Source organism: Palaemon carinicauda, chromosome 32 (genome assembly GCF_036898095.1).
Source record: "Palaemon carinicauda isolate YSFRI2023 chromosome 32, ASM3689809v2, whole genome shotgun sequence".
Taxonomy (NCBI): Eukaryota; Metazoa; Arthropoda; class Malacostraca; order Decapoda; family Palaemonidae; genus Palaemon; species Palaemon carinicauda.
Genome location: NC_090756.1, coordinates 81,699,860 through 81,716,450, shown reverse-complemented (window position 1 = coordinate 81,716,450; position 16,591 = coordinate 81,699,860). Strand labels below are relative to the sequence as shown.

At 43.6% G+C, this 16,591-nt stretch overlaps 1 protein-coding gene across 1 annotated transcript in view; it reads right to left on the bottom strand.

Annotated features, from left to right (window-relative positions):
• Positions 1–1,499: 1,499 nt before the first annotated feature.
• Positions 1,500–16,591, bottom strand: part of LOC137625796 (major facilitator superfamily domain-containing protein 6-like) — an 88,520-nt gene continuing 73,428 nt past the window's right edge. Inside the window, exon 11 of the mRNA XM_068356682.1 lies at positions 1,500–2,784. Coding sequence (XP_068212783.1) covers positions 2,672–2,784 — 113 coding nt within the window. The 3' untranslated portion in view covers positions 1,500–2,671. The remainder of the gene's footprint in view (positions 2,785–16,591) is intronic.

Genomic DNA, 16,591 nt, shown 5'->3' with positions numbered 1-16,591 from the left:
CCTCATTCCTGTTTTCCTGAGGCTAAACTAACTAGTTTAGTTTTTCGATCTCGTGAGATTAAAGCTATGTTGATGGACCTTGATGCTTATGGAGGTGTAGATCCAAATGGTATTTTTCCTTTGTTTTTATAAAGTCAGCAGATTTCTTAGCTCCAAAGTTATCTGTTATTTTGCGCAAGTTAGCAAGAAGAGGAGCTTTTAGCACTTGTTGGAGAATTGGTAATGTTACTCCTCTATGTAAATGTGTTTGTGGTAGCTCAAGTCCCACTGATTACCGCCCAATTTCCATAATTCCCATATTATCTAAAGTTTTTGAACGTCTTCTGGCAAAACGTCTTAATAGGTTTGCTGAAGGTAATCACCTACTCCCTAGTTTGCAATTTGGTTTTCGTAAAGGCCTTGGAGCATGTGATGCCCTCCTTACAATCTCCAATGCTGTACAGAAATCCCTTGATTGTGGTCAGGAAGTTCGTATGATTGGCCTTGATTTTAGTGCTGCCTTTGACCGTGTTAATCATGAGGCCCTTGTTTTCAAACTGAAACAGTTGGGAGTGGGTGGGTCGTTTCTTAGCATTATTATTGATTTTTTAAGTAATAGATCTCAAAGAGTTGTTGTTGATGGGCACCATGGTGAGTATAGGAATGTGATATCCGGTGTTCCACAGGGTAGTGTTCTTGGCGCATTACTTTTCATACTATATACACATGACATGTGGTTTGGCCTAGAAAACAAGCTTGTTGCATATGCAGATGATGCTACTCTCTTTGCATCAATTCCATCTCCTGAATGTAGATCTGGGGTTGGTGAATCCCTTAATAGAGATTTAGCTAAAATTAGTGCATGGTGCAAATTATGGGGTATGAAGTTGAATCCTAACAAAACTCAAAGTATGATTGTAAGTAGGTCAAGGACGGTGGCTCCTCAACATCCGGATCTCAGTATTGATAATGTTTCTTTAAATTTGTATGACTCTTTTAAAATTTTAGGTGTGATTCTCGACAGCAAATTTACTTTTGAGAACACATCAGGTCTGTGTCTTCTTCAATTGCACAAAAAATTGGCTTATTGAGAAAGTCTCACAAGATTTTTGGTGATCAATCTATTCTGAAGAAGTGTTTCAATTCTTTCATTCTACCTTGTTTTTAGTATTGTTCTCCTGTCTGGTGTTCAGCTGCTGATTCTCATCTTAATTTGTTGGACAGAAACTTACGGTCTATTAAATTTCTTATTCCTGATCTAGATATTAATCTCTGGCACCATCGTTCAATTAGTTCATTATGCATGTTGCATAACATTTTTCAGAACTCTGACCATCCTTTACATTCAGATCTCCCTGGACAATTTTATCCTGTTCGTAATACTAGGCAGGCAGTTAATTCTAATAGCCAGGCCTTCTCCATCATGAGGCTCAATACTACACATATTCTAGAAGTTTTATTCCAGCTGTTACCAAGTTGTGGAATGATCTTCCTAGGGTAGTTGAATCTGTGGAACTTCAAAAGTTCAAAGTTGGAGCAAATGTTTTTATGTTGACCAGGGTGACATGAGTCTTTTTATTGTTTATATATGACATATCTGTTTTTGACGTTGTCAATAGTTTATATAGGACATATCTGTTTTGATGCTGTTACTGTTTTTAGAATGATATATTGTTAATTTATTCTCATCATTTATTTATTTCCTTATTTCCTTTCCTCACTGGGCTATTTTTCCCTGTTGGAGCCCTTGGGCTTATAGTATCTTGCTTTTTCAACTAGGGTTATAGCTTGGCTAGTAATAATAATAATAATAATAATAATAATAATAATAATAATAAATTTCAATGTTTAATAAGCATGATAACTACAGTAAAACTGTACTATTGCTTTAATGTTCTGCCCTAAGGCAGGTCCTTTCATGGATTGTGCATTTAGAATTTCATAAGCCTATCAAATATATTTGATATACTGAACTGACTTGGGATATGTATAACAATATACAATGTACATGAGTGCATATAAAAATACTTTAGACAAAAAGCTTGTGAATGAAATGTTATTTTCAGGAAAGTCCCATTTCCTAAAATCAGAGCAATAACAGGACTAAAACTACAGTGAGTATGATTACTTTACTTTCATTCATGGTTAAAAGGACCTTCAATCAAACATTAACATGCATAAAACCTTGACATTCTATCCCATGTACTGTACTGTACATGCAAAACTCAAAATACCCATGCAAACCTTGTCTTCACTATCAACCAGTTAACTCTCTACCATAAAATGACTACCAACAGCATTCAATTACTGTTCCCTGTTTTTCAACCTTTGTCAGAAGTTATACATTAGGTATACAGTAGTATACAAAATATTCTACAATAAAAGATATACAAATAAATAACCCATAAACATAAAAAGTAAATACTGTATAAAACTTTTAAAAAGACCCAACTACAACACAATGCTTATTACTAATCAGGAGTAATACACTTTATTACTTGAAAATATAAATATAATTCTCTATACAATATCTGTACAGAATACAACTAGTGTACAGAAGGAATGAACAGCCTGATTACCTTTACAATACCCTAAAGGGTATGAGATCAACGCCTCACAACAATGAAGCATCAAGGACGGCACATTCGACATGTAAATTCACAATGCATCAGAATGTCAATCTGATGATAGTTCAGTCCTTACTTCCCTGCAAGGGCTCACCTGATGCCTCTTCATCATCTTCCGCAGTGACGGGTCTCATGCTTTCACTGGGGGGCACGTATCTGATGGGTGAGCCTGCAGGATCTAGAAACAAGACCATGTGTATAATTGTAGCCAAGGTACAGACAAAGGGATATTGCATAAAACTTAAATTCAGTATAGAAAAAAATCTGTGTGTGTACATTTCCTCATTTTGTTCCTTCACTAACAAACCTTACATTATTTATAGAGATTATCCTTTCGGCGAACCGATAACCCCTATAAATAAAGGTTTGTATTGGAAAAAATACATATTTTCAAATTTGTCATATAAACTGGATTTTGATGAATCTTGCATTATGTTTTTCTTAACATATATTCACACAACTAATTATATAACCTTTCTGGGCTCGAACCTGTGCCGCCCAGTGAATAAGCTCCATTTAGCACTTATTCTTAGGTAATTTACTGCTAAATATACCAGAGAAAAATGTAAAGGAGTGCTAGGTTAACTAGCTCGCTCACCTATTGGTGTCGGTATAAAATTGGGCGTATAATCCAGAGGTCCCGCACTATTTAGATTCATCCACGACAGAGAACCCCAATAGAGGAGAGCCGTTCAACCTCACTCGGCACCACCAACTCTGCATCCGCTCAGAACTCAACTCCTTTTAGCACGCCTGTGTTGTAACCCGCTTTTTTGTTGTGCTCTCGTTTTTCGCTTATTTTCCACTGGATTATGGCTTCTTCGTCGGTTTCCCAGGAGACACCGTCTAAGTTAAGTACCAAGCTATGTTTTGCTGTGTTTTGAGCATTCTAGATCGTTTAATATTTAAATTATAGGAGTTTATTCTCTTCGTTCATATCGATCTTGCTTGATTCCGCTTACAGTTGGTACTCCTGTTTTGAGAGCTTTTAGTTTCACTCGCGGTGTTACTATGTGTATTAATTTTATTATTAATTAAATGTTATTTGTTATTGTGGATATTCATTATTTAGCGTTTAGAACCCTCGTGGTTCATATTTAGGGCCGATATCAGTTACGTATCGTTATGGCTTGCCGACCTTCGTTACTAGGCGGCAATTTTATTTTATAAGTCATCAGGTGTGTCCTTTGTGATTTATTTATTATGTTGCATGCCTTGCCCTAAATTTTTTATGTGTATATCTATATAATTTTTCAACGCTATTACTATTATAATGAATATTTGTGCTATTACTCCGTTTGATCTGTCTGGTTGGGGATCGTCAGTTGGTAGCCCTGCTGCTCCGTATCACGTGATCCTCCCCCAAGCTCCCCCTTTCGCTAGGTGGGCGGCTAGGCTTCTCTCCCCCCTCCCCTAGGGGACCGTTGCCTTCCCTCCTTTTAGAGGGGGTAGTTCAGTGTTTATGGACTTTGTCCTCCGGGTGTCCCGGCGGGTTCGTCTGTCTAGACGGGTTGGCCACCGGTCAACAGAGTTGGATCCCGGTGCACCCTATTTTATATTCACTTATCACACTTTTATTATGTTATACGAAACCCTCCGGGTTCGGTTGGCGGTTCTTATCTACAGTTCCGCCCCCCTATTAATTTATAACAGTTCCTATGATTATATATGATTATATATATGACAGATTACTATCTCGGAGTTCCTATATGAATTGGTTTATGGATATACTTTTATTTCCCGGCCCGGGGCTTAACCTCGCCCCGGGAAATCAGACACTATGTGTCTTAATCCTTTGTTGCATCCTTTTTATGCTCCCGGCTCGACCGGAATGGATAGCTATACTCTAGTCTTAAGTTAGACTTATGTTTAGGCCCGGGTCCTCCGGACCCGCCCCTACTTAAGAGTATTACAGTTAAGTTCTAGTCTTAAGTTAGACTTATGTTAGTCCCGGGTCCTCCAGACCCGCCCCTACTTAAGAGAATTACAGTTTCTCATATACTATTCTTTTTATAGATGGTGCATTGTCAGACGACGGCCTGTGCGGCTGTTCTGCATCAGCCTTGTGGGCATACCGTATGTCGGTCTCACGCCCTCTGCGGGGTTCAGCTGGAGGACATCGTGGTCTGGCACCCTGATAACTGCATGGTCTGTTTTGACCTCATCACCACCCTTGGATCTGACTCGGTGAGTCCTGTTGGCTATGTTGCCTTCTTATTTATCTTACCTTTTTTGGTATACATACACTATTTAGTAAGATTTCTATGGTCTTGAAGGACCACTGGGAGTCTGCCTTTTTATAATTCCCACTATTATTTCAGGCATCCCTGGAGCAAAAGTCTGCGGCCCGGGCCACACTGAAAGTGTGGGTTGGTGGTTTTGCCCGAAACGTCAAATCCAAGCAGCCTTACGTCCTATCCGAAGACTATTGTGCCATGGTCTATCCTAACGCCAAGTCTTCAGCCGCTGTGGCTAGGCATGTTGCAGCTCCCATCATTGCCCACATTGATGCCACCATAGCGGGGTTTATTGATCAAAATCAAGATCCGTCGGATGCCCCCGGAGATCTGGAAGACAATGTTGCTTCCATGAACCTGGACGTCGAACCCATGTTATTGGATGATCCGGACGCAGGTAGGGTGGTAAGTGAGGCAGGTGTTACCGGCGCTGAGATTCCTATCCTCAGCCCCGCTCTTTCTTCTTCTTCTGATCGCTCTTCCTTTCATGGTTTTTCTGGGGACCGTGATTCGTCTCAACGATCACACCCGGTTCCCCCCAAGGATAAGTCTACATCTAGAACCTTACCTAAAGCTCGTAAGCCTCACAAGGCTTCCCATAGTTCTAAGCTGAATACAAACCCGTCATCTAAGGCTTCCGGCTCCTCCTCTAAGTCTCACGACCCGGGAGTACAATCCGCCACTCCTGCTCCTAGCCCGGGCCTTTCCGAATCAGCCATGCTTCGCATTGTGTCGGAGATGCAAGCTAAGTTGGTGTCGGAAATGCAGGCCAAGATGGACACGATGTTCTCTAACATCGGTCAGAGACTTGGGGCATTAGAGCAAGGTGCTCCGGAGCGAGTCCAAAGCTCTCTCATCCCGGATGCCTCTAAGCTCCCGCCGTTTACCAAGAATAATCCTTGGCGCATGGCTCTTCATTCTCCGTTCTCAGACGGAATGTTAACTTTGGAAGGTCTTGGCACTCGTCCTCTAGAGGACTTTGAATTCTTTCCTCCTGGTCTGGCATTTCCATTTCATGGTTATGCCAGGCTTACCGAGGAAGCTCTGGTTCGGCTAGATAAGGTCCCCAAAGAGACCGTCATCTTCCCAAAAGAACAAGCCCAATCTGTTTGGGCTAGGTTCCTGAACGACATTGGTTGCACCAACACCATGTTGACGCCGTATAAGAGTTTCTTCACAATGTTTTTAATGGATAAAAACACCGTGACTCCATGCGTCAATAAGGTAGCAGAGCTTGCTTTCCAATATGCTCTGGAGGAGAAGCCCTTGCCTCCCATCCGAGAGGTGGATCCGATCTCCCTCCTTCTTCCTTCTGGCATTGAGTGTTGGGACAATGTCCATACCACTTTTACCTCTGGCAAGCTATCAGCGGACTGTGCCTCAGTTTTGTTTAGTGAGCGGCTTCCCCGTCTCCCGGAATCCCTCATTAAACAGGAGTATGATTCCCGCCTACGTGTTGGCCGAACTCTGAACTTGGCCACATCCACGGAGTCGATAGCCTTGACTTATGATACTGAGAGTATCTTTAAGTCTCTCAATAAGGCTACGTTGCAGTCATTGTATTATGATCTTTATGACTTCGCTATTGCTAAACGTAGGTGTCGCAAACACGTCCTGGCTGAGGCGACTATTAGGCACGAGCCTAATAAGCTTATCCGGTCCTCCTGCTGGGGTTCAAATCTCTTCCCTGAGGATCTTGTGGAGGAAGTCTTGGCAGAGGCCACTAGAGTCAATCAGAGCCTTAAAGCCCGTTGGGGTTTGACTCCGAAACGAAAATATGACCCCGCAAATTACCAAGCCCGGGGTAGGAAAAAGCTCCGCCCATATACCTCCACCCAGTTCAGGCAACAGCAGAGTAGTTCGTCCAATTTCCGACTGCCTCTTCCTCCATCTCCCGTTGCTCCTGCGCAGCCTTCTACCTCTCAGGCTCCTTCGGACGACTATGTCACCGTTCTGCTCCCTAAGAGCCAGCTTTCCGGTGCCTCCACCACCTCTCCCGCCTTTAACCAGTCTTATGAGGCGCATAGCTCTTCCCAGAGTTATAACAGAGGTAGAGGCTACCATCGTGGTTCAAACCAGAACAGGGGTAGAGGAAAATTCTTTCGCAAGGGAAAGAACTTCCGAGGCGGACGTGGAGGCAACTCCTCAAGCCAATACTGAGGTGCAGCAGGTAGGGGGGAGGCTTTATGCCTTCCGCAACAAATGGAGGTTCAGTCCCTGGGCTTTCAGTATCATCTCCAAGGGACTGGGGTGGAGTTGGATTCAAGGGCCTCCTCCTCCGAACAAATTTCATCAACATTCCACTCCGGACCTAGTCGAATTCGTCCAGGATCTGTTACAAAAGAACGCCATACAAGAAACGAAACACCTGAAGTTTCAGGGTCGGCTGTTCAGTGTCCCGAAGAAGGATTCGGACAAGAGAAGAGTGATTCTAGACCTATCCCTTCTCAACTTGTCCATTCAATGCGACAAGTTTCGAATGCTTACCGTCTCCCAGGTGCGGACCTTACTTCCCCGTGGGGCCGTCACCACCTCTATCGATCTTACAGACGCCTATTATCACGTCCCGATAGCGAGACACTTCCGTCCGTATCTAGGCTTCCGCCTAGGGGACAAAAATTACTCCTTCAAGGTGATGCCTTTCGGGCTCAACATCGCCCCAAGGATCTTCACAAAGTTAGCAGAAGTCGCTGTTCAGGAACTCAGAAATCAGGGGATTCAAGTAGTAGCCTATCTGGACGACTGGCTCATTTGGTCAGACACCTCCCAAAATTGCCTAAAAGCCACTCACAGAGTCATCCAATATCTTCAATCTCTAGGCTTCCAGATCAACTTCAAGAAGTCCCGTCTTCTTCCGAAATCAAAGTTCCATTGGCTCGGCCTGCAATGGGACCTTATATCTCATACTCTGTGTCTTCCCAAACCCAAGAGGTTAGAGATTGCGAGGAACACCAAACGCTTTCTCAAAGACAAAGTAAGTTCCAGACGACTCCAAGAGAGGATTCTGGGGTCCCTTCAATTTGCCTCAGTGACGGATCTACTTCTGAAGGCAAAATTGAAAGATATCAACCGTGTCTGGCGTTCGAGGGCGAACCGGAAGCTCCGGGACAGGAAAGTCCGCCTTCCTCCCATTCTACGGGAGAGACTTCTTCCTTGGACAAGAGCCAACAATCTGTCAAAGTCAGTTCCCCTTCGGTTTCCGCCTCCGAAGCTAATCATTCACACGGACGCATCCCTATCAGGTTGGGGCGGCTATTCTCAGCTCAGGAAAGTTCAAGGTCTTTGGTCTCCCTTATTCCGCCAATTTCACATCAATGTGCTGGAGGCCATGGCAGTTCTTCTAACCCTGAAACGTCTCGCTCTACCCAAGAGACAACACCTTCGTCTGGTCCTCGACAGCGAAGTGGTGGTCCGCTGCCTCAACAGAGGCGGGTCAAAATCAGGGCCCCTGAACCATGTTCTAGTAGCCATATTCTCCCTAGCAGCCTCGAACCGTTGGCATCTTTCAGCTGTCCACCTGGCGGGAGTCCGGAACGTAGTGGCAGACGCCTTGTCCCGGACCTCCCCTCTAGAATCGGAATGGTCACTCGATCTAAAGTCATTCCGGTGGATTCTCTCTCGAGTTCCCGGTCTCCAAGTGGACCTCTTCGCCACGGAGTCCAACCACAAATTGAGAGTATATGTGGCTCCCAATCTAGACCCTCAGGCTTACGCCACAGACGCCATGTCACAGAATTGGGACATCTGGGAAAGGATTTATCTCTTTCCCCCGGTGAATCTTTTACTGAAAGTCCTAGACAAACTGAGATCCTTCAAGGGACAAGTAGCCTTGGTCGCACCCAATTGGCCCAAGAGCAACTGGTATCCTCTCCTGCGAGAGTTGAGACTATATCCTCACCCGATACCCAATCCGGTTCTGTCTCAGATAGTACAAACACGCGTTGTGTACGCTTTCTCAAACATTCAGAGCGCCCTAACTTTATGGACTTCATGAAGTTTGCGGCCATGCATGGTGCCAATATCGATCCTAAAAACACCTTGTTTCTAGAATCAGATAAACGGGATTCCACCATCCGCCAATATGATTCTGCAGTTAAAAAGTTGGCAAAATTTTTGATGGACTCAGACGTGCACTGTATGAACTTGAACCTTACAGTCACTTTCTTTAGAACTTTATTAGAATCAGGTCTGGCAGCCAATACTATCACCACTATTAAATCTGCTTTGAAAAAGATCTTCCTAGTAGGTTTTAACATAGACTTAACCGACTCTTTGTTAGCTTCAATTCCGAAAGCTTGTGCCAGACTGAAACCGGTTACTCGTCCTACCCCGGTGACCTGGTTCCTTAATGATGTACTCAAATTGGCTTCTGATACCATTAACAGTTCTTGTGATTACATTCCCCTTCTCAGGAAAACACTTTTCCTGGTGAGCTTGGCTTCCGGGGCAAGAATTTCTGAACTGGCAGCCTTGTCGAGAGACCCGGGTCATATTGAGTTCCTTCCTTCGGGAGAGGTCCTTCTTTCGCCTAACAAATTCTTTTTGGCTAAGAACGAAGACCCTCAGAACAGATGGTCCTCCTGGAAAATTGTTCCCCTCGCGCAAGATCCATCTCTGTGCCCTGTTGCTACTCTTAGGTCTTATTTATCCCGGACCTCCTCTAAGTCCTCGGGGCCTCTATTCGTTAGAGAACAAGGTGGTACCATTACCATTAAAGGGATCAGGCAACAAATTTTGTATTTTATTAAACAAGCTAGCCCTGACTCTTTTCCTCTTGTACATGATATCAGAGCGGTTGCTACTTCGGTGAACTTTTTTCACCACATGAATTTTACGGACCTTTCCAGGTATACAGGGTGGAAATCACCGTCAGTGTTCAAGAAACACTACCTTAAACATTTGGAAGCCCTAAAATTTTCTACAGTAGCTGCAGGGAGCGTAGTTACTCCCAGGTAACTCACATGTTAATTCCTTGTCACTTTATCTCTCCCCCTTACCTGCCTCATTTATACCCTATTTGTATTCGTTGGTTTCGCACCTGAATACTATTATTATATTTGTAAATCTTTAACTCCTGAGTATCTGTATATATTATCACTCATGGCATTATTATACCTTACCTTATTTGTCAGTTGTTCTACCAAGTGGATTTATGTTCCTTTTAAGACACCCTTATAATTGTTTTTTGGCACTCATCTCTGATTAAAGCATCTTGTATTTTCCTTACGCTTATGTTTTTCCTTTATTTTGCAAGTTTGGTGACATTTCTCTTGTATAGATTCACTGGGCGGCACAGGTTCGAGCCCAGAAAAGGGATTTTGACGTAGGAAAAATCTATTTCTGGGCGAGGGACCTGTGCCGCCCAGTGAACCCTCCCAGCTCCTCTCCCTTGGAGTCCCCAAACTTTGGGTGCTAAGGAGTTGGGTTCTGAGCGGATGCAGAGTTGGTGGTGCCGAGTGAGGTTGAACGGCTCTCCTCTATTGGGGTCTTTGTCGTGGATGAATCTAAATAGTGCGGGACCTCTGGATTATACACCCAATTTTATACCGACACCAATAGGTGAGCGAGCTAGTTAACCTAGCACTCCTTTACATTTTTTCTGGTATATTTAGCAGTAAATTACCTAAGAATAAGTGCTAAATGGAGCTTATTCACTGGGCGGCACAGGTCCCTCGCCCAGAAATAGATTTTTCCTACGTCAAAATCCCTTATATAGTGATGAAATTTAATAATAAGCAAAATTTGGCCAGAGCTTTCCAATAAACTTTTTCCTTTCACATAGTGAAAAACAAGGACAGATTAACGCACAATTATATCAAATGAATGAATGAAATCAAACAATACTGTACATACTTTGCCACACAAATATTACGTATTTTAAAAATAATTTGTATTTTTCCAAACAATGCAAATGTGAATCCTTTAATTAGGGAGATTGATTATGCGCAAGATAGAGATGGTCGTTAAAATCTTGGATAACAAGCAATTAGCCAGCTGGTGAAGGGTGGTTGAGAAGGGAAGTGTATAAAAGATCTTGTGTTTGTATGGGTAGGAAAAATTCAAATTACTTTAAAAATCTGTGATTTATTCTTATGCAACATACAAACCCTTGTCCTTTAATAGGGAGACTCACTGCCTGGTGGGTTGGATGTCCCCTTAAAACTGAAGTGAATTGTTCATTTTCTTCTTTGCAAGTGACCACCGCTTGTTCTGTACAGGAGCTAAGCACTGACCGCAAGAATCTCCTACCCGTCTTTCACTGGAATGAAAGACTGATAGGGCCTAAGCTGTAAATGGGTGAATGTACTCGATCAAAATTGAAAAACCCTTCCCCTGAAGGGAACGTCAGTTTGAAAAGATATACTTGTATGATAATCAATTGGCTGGTATAAATTCCATCATCAACCCCTCGTTAAGTAGGATGGGATAGACTTCTTTGGATATAAAGAATGGGGCTCCGAAGTGTAACTTACCAGCATCAGATCCAATCCACCAAGTAACGATTCAACTACTTAGTTCCCAAGAGGGGGGACAGAAGAATGAAGAAGTGCCAGTTATTCTATCATTCATTCTTGACTTACATCTACAAATTACCATAAACTAGATGCATCCTAGTCTCACGTGGGAGGTGGGCTGATTACACAACAACTAAAGCAGCCACCACAGGACCAAGCATGAGGTGATAAGGGACTCGTGGGTATACTCTCACAAGTAAAAGGCTGTGAATGTGGTCTGCCTTTTCCACATGCCAGCCTTCATCACTTAGAACACTGATAGGCTTCTCTTAAAAGCCATGGTGGGGCCAATACCACTGACTTCATGAGGTATGGTTCTAGCTGGTATCTCGACCCTCCTGTTAGTCAAGGCTTACGCTTTACAGTTCATCTCACAAAGCCACCTTGACACCTCTTTCTTGGTTCTGCCAGTACTGACGAAAAGTCTGATATTCAGGACTGAGGTGTCGGGTCATTTTTAGATAGCAACGCAGAGACCTTGCTGGACACAAAAGCATCTCCTCAATCACCATCCACAAGGAGGGGATGGAAAAGGACTTCAACCTGGGGTCATGCGCTGCCAGTTCTGGATTTTGGCCATGAACAATGGCACAAAACTGAAGGAGACCTCCTTCCACACCTCAGCGTGGGTGACTAAATAAGAGAGTTCATACAACTCGCCTACTATCTTCGCCGATGCTAAGGCTAGCAAAAAAATAGTCTTGAGAGTTAGATCCCTATCTGACGACCTCCTCAAAGGCTCAAATGGGGTATGTGTAAGGGCCTTGCAGACAAATCACGTCCCACTCAGAGGATTTGAGGTCTCAAAATGGGAAAAACTACTCAAACCTTTAAATGACCATAGACACCTCCTACGAAGTGAAGAACTCTATACCCTTCAGTCAATAGACCACACTCAAGGCCTTTGATATCCACGACTGAGAGGCGCTTCTCTCAACGAAAAAAGAATAGGAAATCTGCGATCTGCACTAGAATGGCTCCAACCAGAGACATACTTCTTCTACAACACTAATCACAAAAGATGCCACACTCTGTCTGGACAAAAGCTGCCGAGATATCCAAACATCTGTGCAGTGCCTCATGACAAGCCTATCACTTGAGAAGAGAAGCAGGATAGCCTATACCCGTGATATTCCAAAGACTTCATGAACTGGTGGTTCCTCTGAAGGTACAGCTGACAGAGGACCACTGGGATAGTTCTCTCAGGACATTGACAAGAAGAGGCAGATGATAGGGATACCACTAGGAAGAGGGCCATCTAGGAACCACCAGGGTCATTCTGTGTCCTGGCATCCAGGTGATTACATGGGTGTTGGATGGCGTCTTCAAACACAGTCCATGGGTCTAGAACGGGTGAACAAAACAAGGGAAGTTTCTTGTTTTGCTGGGTGACAAGTCTTTCTCCGATCAGAGGTTGAAGGGACAACTCTACTCCTGCAACCCGTCCCTGGCAACTGAGTGCATCTCCTAGTACATTCCCTGTGAGGAACGAGTTTTTCCGACAAAGAAAGGTGACCAATAAGATTCTGCAGTGCTGAGGTGGTACTTCTGTATTTAACAGGAACAGTTGCACAACATTCCTGAGCTTGCTGATGCAATCGTTTGTACTCGCTGCTGCAATGTCTATCAGCATGCCCAAGCACAGTACTTCATTCTCTGCTTGGATATGAGATTCGCCATCTAATGTACCACAATCACCAGATCGTGGCAAAATGCAAGAATCCAATCTTGACCCTGTAGCAACTGTCTCTCAGAGGAGGCCAGGATAAGCCAATCGTCGAGATAAATCAGCAGACATATCCGTCATGAGTGGGGCAAAGTGGCTACCAAGGTGAACACTTGGGAGGCTGTACATAATTCAAAGCATAGTCTTGAACTGGTTCACTGTACCATAGAGGGAGAAGTGGAGGTACTTTCGAGAGGACTGATGAAGAAGCCCTTGAAAGTATGCATCCTTCAGATCCATCAAAAGCATGAAGTCTCCCTCTTTCACAGAAGACAGTACACACTGTACTGTTACCATCATGAAATTTGTTTGACAAACTTGTCCAGGCTCCAGTCACCTTCTCCAACTGGAAGAGCTTACTGTAGAAGCCCCAGAGTCTCATCTTGAATGACTTTAAGCTTACTTATCCAATATCCTGTCCACCTCTGTCCGCAAGGCCTAGGCTCTCGGCGATGTTGGATGATCTACCGGAAACTTTATCAATAACTGAGATAGGGGGGTGACAGCCTTGAAAAGGTATTAAGTAACCATTCTGAAGAACACTCATTACCCAAGGCTCGGCCCTATGTTTGCCATGTCATCTACTTGTGACACTGGCATACCTTATCCTCGGGAGCGGGTGATGGGGAATGTTGGCATCAGTTTTCTTCTACCTCCCTTCTTCCTACCACTACCCTTCCTGAAAGGACCAGGTTGGGGTGCATGTAAAGGCTATGCACGCACAGGTTCTTTTCGAGAAGAGACAGCAGGTGGCATTGATTTAGGTCTCGGAGCTGGTGCCCTCAAAATTTGGGCTGATGCTGCCTTTGAACGGCAAGGGCCCGAAGAAAACCGCACACTGTATAAGGGAATCCTGCGAAGCACCTCTCCAAAATTCCACCATCGTCTGCACCCAACTCTTAGGAAGGAGAGACGTAGCCCTCAAGATCGACGAGTTCCTTAGCGGCATCATTACCTCAAGGGTAACTTATTTTGAGAAAAGGAGACCCCAGTATCCTGTCTATTCAGAACCCTTTAAGATTACTGGTTTGGTGCCTGGTGAGCCAGGAAGGTCACAGCCTTCCCACCAGACAGCACGAAACTCTCATACTTACTGGGTGGTACAAGAAAACATTTCTTTTATGGTCAAATTGTATTCCTTTTCAGCTGAAGCATAAACTCTCTGAGCAGCAGCTCTTAGTTCAGTATAGTTATTCCAAGTCAAACCCAATCTGATAGGCCTCCTATCATCAACTTACACCCTTTCCCAGGCAAACAAAAAACTCCCATTTCACTTCCATAAACCCAAGATCACAACCACTTTCACGTCCTGCAATAGTAAAGAAAATGAAAAAATTTGCTTAGGCACTGGCAGTACATGTGTACTCAACAGCGGCCAAATCAAAAGTGAAGCTCTCCGCCGGTGAAAGCTGGTGGCGTTTCTTGATCCGTAGCCTTCACCAGCTGAATTAATCTCCCCAATTAAAGTACGAAGATTTGTATGGTCTCATAGGAACAAACAATAAGAACATAAGACGTGTTCCTTTTCATCAATGTTGTAAGGAGCGGGAAAGTCATGCTTTGCCTACCCTCATTTAAAAACATTTTAATATACATTTGTGAATGTTTTCACAAACTACATAACACACACAGATTTCAGAATTGAAGGCTTATGTCAAATTTACCTCACTATGGCATTTTCCTTCTTTCAAATCTGTCTTAATCTAATAAGAGTACCTTTCCATAATTTTGTTTTTATTCCATCCATATACCAAGGCACTTCCCCCAATTTCTGGGGGGTAGCCGACATCAAAGAAATGAAAAAAAATTAAAAAAAGGGCACCTTTCCTCCCTACATTCCTCCCAGCAAGATGATCCTTTAACCGAGTTTGGCTGGTACTGCTAGGGTGCCACAGCCCACCCTTCCCCGTTATCCACCACAGATGAAGCTTCGTAATGCTGAATCCCCTACTGCTTCCACCTCCGAGCTCATCCAAGGTGACCGGAGGAAGCAGCAGGGCCTACCTGAACTGCGTCACAATCGCTCGCCATTCATTCCTATTTCTAGCACGCTCTCTTGCCTCTCTCACATCTACCCTCCTATCACCCAGAGCTTCCTTCACTCCATCCATCCACCCAAACCTTGGACTTCCTCTTGTACTTCTCCCATCAACTCTTGCATTTATCACCTTCTTTAGCAGACAACCATTTTCCCTTCTCTCAACATGGCCAAACCACCTCAACACATTCATATACACTCTAGCTGCTAACTCATTTCTTACACCCGTTCTCACCCTTACTACTTCGTTCCTAACCCTATCTACCCGAGATACGCCTGCCATACTCCTCAGACACTTCATCTAAAACACATTCAATTTCTGTCTCTCCGTCACTTTCATTCCCCACAACTCCGATCCATATATCACAGTTGGTGCAATCACTTTTTCATACAGAACTCTCTTTACATTCATGCCCATCCCTCTGTTCTTTACCAATCCTTTCACTGCCCCCAACACTTTGCATCATTCATTCACTCCCTGCGTACATCTTCTTCCACTCCACCATTTGCTGCAACAACAGACCCCAAGTACTTAAACTGATAGACCTCCTCAAGAACTCTCCATTCAACATGACTTCAACCTCGCACCACCTACCCTTCTCATACATCTCATAACCTTACTTTTACCCACATTAACTCTCAACTTCCTTCTCTCACATACCCTTCCAAATTCTGTCACTAATCGTCCAAGCTTCTCTTCCGAGTCTGTAACCAGTACAGTATCATCCGCAAACAACAACTGATTTACCTACCATTCATGATCATTCTCGTCTATCAGTTTCAATCCTCGTCCAAGCACTCGAGCATTCACCTCTCTCACCACTCCATCAACAAACAAGTTAAACAACCATGGCGACATCACACATCCCTGTCTCAGCCCCACTCTCCCTGGAAACCAATCACTCACCTCATTTCCTGTCCTAACACATGCTTTACTACCTTTGTAGAAACTTTTCACTGCTTGCAACAGCCTTCCATCAATTCCATATAACCTCATCACATTCCACGTTGCTTCCCTATCGACTCTATCATATGCTTTCTCCAGATCCATAAATACAACATACACCTCCTTACCTTTTGCTAAATATTTCTCGCATATCTCCCTAACTGTAACAATCTGATTCATACATCCCCTACCTCTACTAAAACCACCCTGTACTTCTAAGTTTGCATTCTGTTTTATCCTTAATCCTATTAATCAGTACTCTACCATACACTTTTCCAACCACACTCAAAAAATTAATACCCATTGAATTACAACACTCATGCACATCTCCCTTACCCTTATATAGTGGTACAATACATGCACAAACCCAATCCATTGGTACCATTGACAACATAAAACACATATTAAACAATGTCACCAACCATTCAAGTACAGTCACACCCCTTCCTTCAACATCTCAGCTCTCACACCATCCATACCAGGTGCTTTTCCTACTCTCATTTCATCTAGTGCTCTCCTCACT